This window comes from Quercus suber, unplaced genomic scaffold (genome assembly GCF_002906115.3).
Source record: "Quercus suber isolate HL8 unplaced genomic scaffold, Cork oak 2.0 scaffold_74, whole genome shotgun sequence".
NCBI lineage: Eukaryota > Viridiplantae > Streptophyta > Magnoliopsida > Fagales > Fagaceae > Quercus > Quercus suber.
In genome coordinates this window covers 362,843-372,223 of record NW_027069539.1, presented here as the reverse complement: position 1 = coordinate 372,223, position 9,381 = coordinate 362,843, and the positions used below count along the sequence as shown (strand labels likewise).

Below are 9,381 nucleotides of genomic sequence, written 5' to 3'. Positions count from 1 at the left end.
GGCAAGTCCCAACTCTCTAAACTTAGATTAACAGGCCGTAATGTAGTAGAAGGGACTGAGGCCCAACAGTACAAAAGGCCCACCACAAATATTTATCCCCTTAAATTAAGGGATGTATAATGAATTCACCACAATTCTCAACCAAAAAAAAAAAAAAATCACCACTTGATTATTATTGCCTTGTTGGAACAAAGAAACCCAAGAAAATGTATCTTTCATTAAATAATTGAAGCTTAAATGATCTCAATTGAAAGAATAAAAATGAAAATTACATGCCTTTTTCTTAGCTACAAACTAAAGAAAAGTTACATCACCGTGATTCCTAGTTACAATGACAGGACAAATTACATTGGAAAAGCACCATCTAAACCCATTAATCTAGAATCAAAATTTAAATAATAAGATGAGAAAGTATTAGGTATCCATCTCGCTTGATATCTCCTAGGAATTAATAACCTACTTTTTATTTAAAGAACAAAATGCACTCATTCAACAGCAATTTCCAAATAATCCCAAATAAATTTTCTATACAATTTCAAACGTTTTAATATATTACATTACATGATAGGAGCTTATGGATAAAAAATTTATACATGATTGACAAATATAAAACGTGTATGATAAATTACAAGAACCAAAAAAAAAAAAATTGATCAAGTTAATTCTTGCATTTCATCATGCCTTTTAGTTAAGCGGATTTGAAAGCCATTTACTAATCGAGCGGAGGGAAAGAAGGACAACTGATCTTCTTTAAGTTGGGTCCACCTGAATAAAACATACATACAAATACAATAGATTCATTAATAAATTTATTTTCTCTTCATCTTCACTTGACAATATTAGAACTTAAAAATTTATGGGTCCGTTTGGATACAGCTTATTGTTGCTGAAAACTGATTGTTGCTCAAAACACTGTAGCAAAATAATTTTTAAATGTATAAATAGTATTGTGGGACCCATTTTTAATATTTTTAATGTGTAAACAGTGCATAAACAGTGCACGCACACTACAAGCACAGTGTTTTTTGTCTCCCAAAAGTCAATAAGTTCGGCTGCTAAAAAAAATTGAAAACACAACGCCACTTTGAGTGAAACAAAGTGCTATCCAAACCGGCACTATATCTTTTTTTTTTTTTTTTTGAAGCCTAAAAAATTATAACTTAATTTAATCTAATATTTTTTACCACTTGAACCAAAGTCCAAAAAAACAGTAACTCTGTTCTTTAACATAAACATGACAGACAGTCTTATAAGTATTCTCAATAAGGCATTTAGTAAATGAAGAAAAAATGAGATACATTATTGTGCAGTAGATTAGATGGAGCTTATTAAAACAAAATTAGAGTATGAAGTGAGAGAAAGGGAGGAGGCACCTGTATGTAGTGACGAAGTAATGGAGAAATAGAGCAATTTGAAGGCGAGCCAACTCTGCTCCTGGACAAAATCTTGCACCTCCTCCAAAGGGAGCATAGAATGGGCTACTTCTCCAGTTTCTCTTTTCCTAAATTTAAAAAAGAATTATATTGTAGCTTTTAATTAAGCTTATAGGAAACTAACAGTCCTATACAACCAAAATAAGTTTTTTTTTTTTCAAATTCTTATGATCAAAGTTCAAACTTATTCAAATAAATGAGTATATCAGACTAATTTTACCTCATTTTGAGGGTCCATCCATCTCCAAGGGTTGAATGTTAAAGCTCCCTCATACACATTTTCATCCAAATGAACGGCAGAAAGAAATGGAACTATAAAGCATCCTTTGGGAATAATATAATCTACGTACACAAAAACATTATTAACTAAACTTTTATTTTTATTCGGGTAAATACTAATTATATATTATATTTGAACAATCTAGCAAAAGGAAAAGCCAAAATGTAAATAACGAAATCATAGTGGGAAATGACTAATGACTTACCAAATTAATTAATAATGTCTCATGACATATTTTTTAAATAATTAAAAAGAAATCATACTAGGAGCAACCAATTGTGATTGATATATATATATATATATAGGTTACATTGTGGGTTCATGCATTTGCAATGTCAAAGTAAATAAATACCTTTTTGGACTTGTAAAAAAAAACTTTTTAGGTCTAATATAAATAAATCATCAAAAACTCATTTAAAAGAAATAAAAAGAAAGAGTAAACTCGTGTGTATTTCCAAAACAAATTAAAATAAAAGAGAGTATAATTTGAATCTATATATGTGCGTAATTGTAAGTTTTTTTTTTTTAATTGTGTCATGCATATGCACGGGTTATACAGTATTAACTAATAATAAAAGGAAAAAAGAAAAAGAAAAATTGTTTACTTCAATATGTCATGGAAAGAGAATATTTGCCCACCTTATAAGTGCACGGTTATCTTTGCAAACAAATTTTTATTAAAAAAAGAAATGACGATGCTAAGGTCCACTCCTCCAATGTATTTACTATTTAACATTCACAAAGGTAATTAAAAAAAATTACCTTGGTAATTAACATCTTCTTTTGCCTCTCTCATTAGCCAAATTGCAATGCCCCCAAGACGAAGTGTTTCATCAATAACCTGTATGAAAGATTAAGCAAGACTCTCATCACACAGACACAGCTCATATATACTAATGTTGATTTTTGCGCTTAATATTGAAATCTAGTTGCCACGGAAAAAGCGTCTTTGAGAATTTACTAAAACATGGATCATCATGTACGTATCGTATGCACATAATGCACTTACAAGTTACAAACTTAATGTGATTGGACCAGACAATGAAGAAAGCTCCATGAAGAATTTTGAGAGAGTAGTTAAAAAGAAAGAGAAAAAGTCATTATAGACGTGATGTGAATTGCGATGCAAAATTTCATCATGTCATGCACAAGAAGCTACTGTTTGTGTTGGAGACCCCATTTGCTGATCATTTATTTCCAAATTTTATATTTAAAGTAATTTCAGCTATTATAGTTTATGTGAGGTGCAGTTGGTGTAAGGTAAAGTAGATACAAGCAATGGATGATGTATCAATATAAATACATACGCATTGAGTGAAAGGCATTGCTTTGTAGTCTTGCCATGTAAGAAGCTCCTCTCCATTACTGTTCCTCCTTAGCCCATCTTGTTCATCCTGCTCAGGCACGAAAAATGTGATATATATAGTAAGAGTAAAATGTGAACCACAATTAATTGTTCATATATATATATATGCTCCCCATTATTATTAATATATATATATATATATTTAAAAAAAAAAAAGGATTAAGAGGTTTATATATATATGCTCCCCATTATTAATAATATATATATATATATATTTAAAAAAAAAAAAGGATTAAGAGGTTATTTATATGGAGACCATAAGTTGCTTCATTGCTTTGGGACAGTGAGTGAGGAAATAAACGGCGAAAAGCATGGTTTTAGCAGTTGTTTCGTTCCCGGCAAAGAGAAGATTGATAATGAAGTCTGCTACGGCTTCATCCGGTAAGCTTTCTTCCTCTACAAGTCTTCCAAGAACACCAATACCACCTTGCTGTGTTGCACCTGTACCTTGTAATTGCATTTGCCTGTGCATCTCAATTATGTTGTTTATCTTCCCAATTATCTTCTCCCTTGCCTGTTCAAATATATTACATCCATACAAAGTTAATTAGAGTTAAGAGAACAGAGTTTGAATATATAGCAAAGTGTTGAAGGTCCAAATGATCCATTGTTCAGATTGTTACCTCACATTTGGGACCCCATGCATATTAGTAATGTCCACTTAATAAATTTTGTGGCTAATCCTCTCAATTATAATTTACAATCAAGTCTCTTATGCTGCTTCTTTGCAAATTAAAATTACAACGTCTCTGAGCATCTTTCATATTATATATTGTAAAATCCATATTTTTGTCGGCTTTATTATGTATCAAATTTATTTGTACTTATTCTCTTTTTAATGTATCTTTCCTAGACTTTAGTATAATTTGGAGTAGATGTACTTGAGCTTCTCCCTCAACATTGAAAAGCTGCATCAACTAGAGATCTCACGACCTGCAGGCAATCTGCAGACGACCAGACAGCCTCTGAGTGACACGTGACAGATCGAAGATCCAGAGAGACTGTTGGCATGACCATCTCGCGACCAATTAGCTTGTGACAAGGTCACGAAATACCTGTTGGCAGTCTGCACTATTCTTATTCTGATCTTCTTTTTAGTCCACACCACGTAAGCCAAAATACACACCCTTTGCATGTGTGAATAGGAAGTAAGTGTATGTGCTGAGCTTATAAGATCAAGAGAGTGCATTTCTTCATCTCAATCCTTTTGTGAGAGAGAGTGCCTAGTCCAGAGAAACAAATTTTTATCCTCTCTCCTCATTCTCTCAATAATCACATATCCTTTGAGAAAAATTTGTAACCTTCACCTCCATCACAAAAACTTGAGTGTTGTGAGTGTGTTGAAGGTCTAGAAACTTAGTGAAGCCAAATCAAATCCAAATCCTTTGATGGCTTTCTATTGGTAGCTCAACAGTGATGACTCCGAGAAGCTAGGTGAAGAAAAGACTCAGAGTTGCTTGCTAGCTGGAGGTTAGAGAGCTCAAGTACACAGGGAGATATAAGCTTGGAGGGTTAATAGTCAACCATTTATGCTCGGGGCTCGGATTTTCTCTTCCATAACACTTTGTAGTGTTATTTGTGGTTTGCCTTCTTTATTCTTTATTTCCTTTAACTTTGTAGTGTAGTAAAAAAGTATAGAAATTTGCTAAGAAACTTACACTTGGACTATTTTGTTTAGTAGTGTTAAAATCAACTTAGCGGTAAAGTGTTAAGGGTTCTAAATATTGTGCTAGTGTATTTAGCATATCTCATGTATATATATATATATATATATATATATTTTAAGACTAAAATTCAGTTTAATATCGCGACTTTTACTTCTACTGTCAATCTAGTTACTAAAATTTATTCTTTTATTAAATTAGTTCCTGGCTATGTAAAAATGAATCAATATGATCTTTTCATCCATATCTACTAACAAATAACGCTGTTTATAATATTAAAAAAAAAAAAAAAAAAACTCTGTTTATACATTTTTTTAATTAAAAATTTAACTGAAAATTAAAGCATTTATTAGATGCATCATTTAATAGCTCTTGCCGTTTTATAAGTATTATTCAAAAAATATATTTTTTTAAATGTTTGAATGACTATATTTGCTAATAGAAAATAATGATCAAATTGATTCATTTTGATAACGTGATAATTAGATTGACAAAAATTAAACTTCAGCTACAAATTTCACAACTGAAAATAGAAATCTATGGACTAAATTGACCTTAGAAATTAAGGGCAGGAAAGGAACACATGATGAGGCTAATATTGCCATTTCACAAGATATAATAACAAGAAATGGTGCACATGGGAGGATATTTTTGTCATTTCAAACAGATACTAATACGCATTTGTTGAAATCAGGTACTAATACGCAATTGTTGAAATTGGATATACTCTAAATAGATAGATAATTAAGTTACAAGAATAGAGTCAATATGAAGTTTTTTTATTTGTACAAAAATGCTTATATATTAACTGAAAATTCAATTTGTGTAGCATTGTTTTTTATTTTTTATTTTTATATATGATCATGTAAGTTGTAACGTTATTTCCACACAAAAAAAAAAAAAAAAAAAAAAAAAAAACGTTATTTCCACATATACCATAGGCCTATGGGGCAATAATTTTTGAGCATGGATTCAGATCTTCTAGATTCAGATCGTCTAGATTCAATTTGTATAGCAAAAATATCTGAATCCACATATGTGTTCGATCACTTAATTAAAAAAAAAAGTTCATAAACTAGAAGTAACAGATAAAAATTCAGAAATACGTACAGTAAAATTATATATATATATATATACACACATGTACATGTGAGTGTTTACCGTCATGGCAGTGTGATAAGAAAAACCCGGTAAGTTAATTGGAATGGATAGACAGCCATCAACGAAGTCAGAGAACAATTGAGCCATCTGATTTACTTCTGAATCACTTGTAACTCCCAAGAGTTGATTAACCATTTGATTGATAGCAGCCTGTGCTGTGTGTGTAGATACAATTATTAATTAATTAATTGATCAGAAATTAATTAATATATATATTGGAATAATACGTTTGATGATGATCTGATGACTTGCCTTTCTGCACACATCCTGGAGAGAAATGTGTTGATTGTTGTGGAAATTGGCCAAAGTTTGAAGCATAACCATTTGAATGTCTTCCAAGATATGGAATTTGATGAGCTTATCTAGGCGCATCATATTGGAGGCAATTGCATGTAGTTTCCTTTGTTGATCTCCTTGGACCGTGATTACCCCATTTTTCCCCACCAAATCTCTGAATGATTTTGGATAGCTTGATTGGAATAATTTCCCTTCGTTTTGCATTACAAATCGATTGAAGCTTGGGTCTGCTGACACCACTGCCCATTTACCAAACAAGCTGCATGAGAATATCTTCCCAAACCTGCAGCAGTCCTCCAATTAATAATATTCACCTCCCATTAATTCACTTCAATAATAATTATGCATTTTCAATTAACAGAAATATATATAAAATTAAGAGACTAATTAATGAAATATAGTTCATTCCCACCCCCCCGCGTAATTATTATTGGTCATTTCATTTAAACTTAAAAAAAAAAAATGATTTAACTCATTTGCATTGCTAAAATATGTTTGTAGTTAATGTATAAAACTCTTAATTCTTGCTGTCTGTGAAAGAAGTGATTTGATAGACAGAAGTGAGTCTAAATATACAAAACTACCATAGCTAACATGACTTCTAATCTTCTATCAAATATATAGCTAGACAATGTAAATTTAGCCAAACCTAGCTAGTTCTTCAATCAAGTGCAAAAGTTTAAGGTCCATTTAGTTGGAAGGGTGAAAAAGTGGCAAAATAGAAAATGGTAAAATGATGGAAAAGTGGAAGGATAGAAAAAATTTTAATTTCTTTTATTTTTGTTTGGTTGGAAGTAGAAAATGGAGGGACGGAAAAAATGAATTTATATAAATTTATGCATATACCCTTATTAAAAAAAATGATGCCCAATTAAAACCAAAAAAGTAATAAACAGCCAAAAAAATTCAATCATCTAAATTTATTAAAAAATAAAAATCATGTCCATAAAAAAAAAAAAAATCACATCTAAACAAAAATAAAAAACAAAAACAAAAAAGAGATAAAAAAATAAAAAATAAAAGAAAAAGAAAAAAAGAAAAGAATATTGGACAAGCTTACCCAGTAAATCAAGAGAGAGAGAGAGAGAGAGAGAGAAAAGAAGAAGAAGAGGCAGGCAGCGCCTGCCCAGTAAATCAAAAGAAAAAAGATAAAATAAATAAAATAAAAAAGAAAAAGAAAAAAAAGTAGAAGAGGTGGGCAGCATTAAAAAAAAAGCAAAAAAGTAGAAGAGGTGGGCAACATTAAAAAAAAAAAAAATGGCAAGCAACGTCCAGAGGAAAAAAAAGAACAAAAAAAGTGTAAAGAAAAGCAACCTAGATCAAGCCCATGTGCAACTGCACATGGGCATTTTCATCCAAAGACGATGCCTAAATTTTCCCTTTTAATTTTCTTTTTATTTTAGAGAAGAAACTTTTTAGTAACCTCGGAGAAAACACATAAACTCTACAATTTATTTTCCTTCCTCCCATCCAATCAAACACGCTCAAAAAAGTTTTCATTTCTATTTTTTTTTCTAAAGTTTTTCATCCACTCAATTTCAACTTCAAACAAATTAACCCCAAGAGTTCTTACCTTTTGACCTGTTCTTCGACAAACCTAGGAGGATGAGAACTTGCAACAGCATCGTACCAGTTGAAGCTATCACCAACTAAAGGCCAGCCTGTTCTTCCAGGAGGCAATCTGTATTTTCTTTTCTCTACCTTCTTATTTCTTGACAATTTTGTGAGAAAAACAATGAACAATAGCATAGCAAGCATCCAAGGCCATGGTCCTGGAAAAATCTCTCTCATCTTCTCTAAGGAAAAACGGAAGAAGGAGAGAGAGATAGAGATCACTGAAACCTGCCAGAACAATTTATCATTGATAGTAAGTTCGATTTAAAAATCACTAGCAGAACATTAAGGCAAATTATAAAAATTATAATAACGAATACAAAGAGTACTGATATTCATCGTTGACCTAATTAATTAAGTTTCACAGGTTTAGTAGAGCCACGTTGTAGAATTTTCCAATAACTTAGATGCTATTTTGTACAAGTTAGAATAGAAAGACTTAGTCATTGCAATGTCAAGTTCCAAATACAAAATTAATTATGTCATTCTCTATAAGATATGATTCACATTTTCCATCTGTAAAGAGAATGACCTTTCTACTAATATATGCATGCCAAAGCATATAAATATATTGTTGATTTTTGCTAAAAAATATATAAGACTTGCCTCACGGAAGAGAAAATTTAAATGGAATGCAAGCTTATGTCTTACCTATGAAGATTAATGTTATTTATATGTGGAAGAGAGTGAACAAATTTCTTTTCTCAAGCTCAGTATTCTTCTTGACAAGAAACGGTTGATGAAAGAACTAAGAAACAAAACAAAAATAATAATAAGAGAAGAGCTTGACATACCTTGTTATGAACGATAGCTCAATTGCATGATATACGGATTCCAGGTAAAACTTGAAGAATTCAAAGTCAGAATATGTTTTTCTCTTCTTCGTAGAGTTAATAACACAGAATATGCTTTTATTACAACATGTGCATAACAAGGAAAACGTATTATGATTGTCGGAGTGGCCCAACCCCAACCCTAAGAATGCTAATAATAATTATATCTCTCCAACTGTTTTCTTCAACTGCAAAAGCATGATATCACGGAAGTGATCTTTAAGTTAAGGAAATCCTCACTAACATAAAGTTAGCACAAGTTTGACACTCTGTTTTATTTATTCCTAAGCAATTAATAAATTATTCAACTTGCCACCCTTTGGGCTTTAATACCATTTGAGAGAGAACAAGCATATATATATATATATATATATCCACCAGTTTTGAGCTCTGGAATGAGACTTTGCTTTTTCGGGCAGGTAGCTCAAGAATGAGACCAAGCTTGGGCATGCTTGCCTATATATAATATTGTATTTCATTTCTTGGGCAGTTATTAATCACTGATATCAGCATTGAGCGACCCACCAAAATCAACTGAGGTGACTGTTTTATCCTTTAAGGTTGTTTGGTCGAACATTAGAGATGTTTTGCACATTGGGGGATAAAACTGCCAATCCAAATGTTGATAATACTAGAGGTGTGTCGTACATTATAGAGCCGCTAAATAAGTCAAAGATGCAAAGATAGTTGAAGCCTAGTTTTCAGGCCTCTGCCAAGAAATAATGCCCTTAAT

The 9,381-nt window shown here is 31.4% G+C and overlaps 1 protein-coding gene across 2 annotated transcripts; it reads right to left on the bottom strand.

Moving 5' to 3' along the window:
• Window positions 1–499: 499 nt before the first annotated feature.
• LOC112038802 (abietadienol/abietadienal oxidase) lies at window positions 500–8,895 on the bottom strand. 2 transcript variants are annotated; one of them, XM_065773371.1, is made up of 10 exons: window positions 8,610–8,895; window positions 7,775–8,043; window positions 6,157–6,484; window positions 5,905–6,054; window positions 3,336–3,593; window positions 3,021–3,107; window positions 2,476–2,554; window positions 1,654–1,775; window positions 1,374–1,501; window positions 500–765 (listed from the first exon to the last, which is right to left on the bottom strand). In XM_065773371.1, the coding sequence occupies exons 2-10, from the start codon at window positions 7,990–7,992 to the stop codon at window positions 654–656; spliced, it is 1,482 nt and encodes a 493-aa protein (XP_065629443.1). In that variant the 5' UTR covers window positions 7,993–8,043; window positions 8,610–8,895; the 3' UTR covers window positions 500–653. The 2 variants fall into 2 exon arrangements, with proteins under 2 accessions (XP_065629443.1, XP_023927429.2); XM_024071661.2 differs by lacking the exon at window positions 8,610–8,895 and adding an exon at window positions 8,467–8,581.
• Between the last annotated feature and the right edge of the window lie 486 nt (window positions 8,896–9,381).

Excerpts from the sequence above, each read along its gene's own strand:
- LOC112038802 (XM_065773371.1), bottom strand. The coding sequence starts at position 7,992 with ATGAGAGAGATTTTTCCAGGACCATGGCCTTGGATGCTTGCTATGCTA. Across the intron at positions 6,485-7,774 it reads GTCGAAGAACAGGTCAAAAG|GTTTGGGAAGATATTCTCAT; the intron begins GTAAGAACTCTT and ends GGACTGCTGCAG. Across the intron at positions 3,108-3,335 it reads AAGCAATGAAGCAACTTATG|GATGAACAAGATGGGCTAAG; the intron begins GTCTCCATATAA and ends GTGCCTGAGCAG.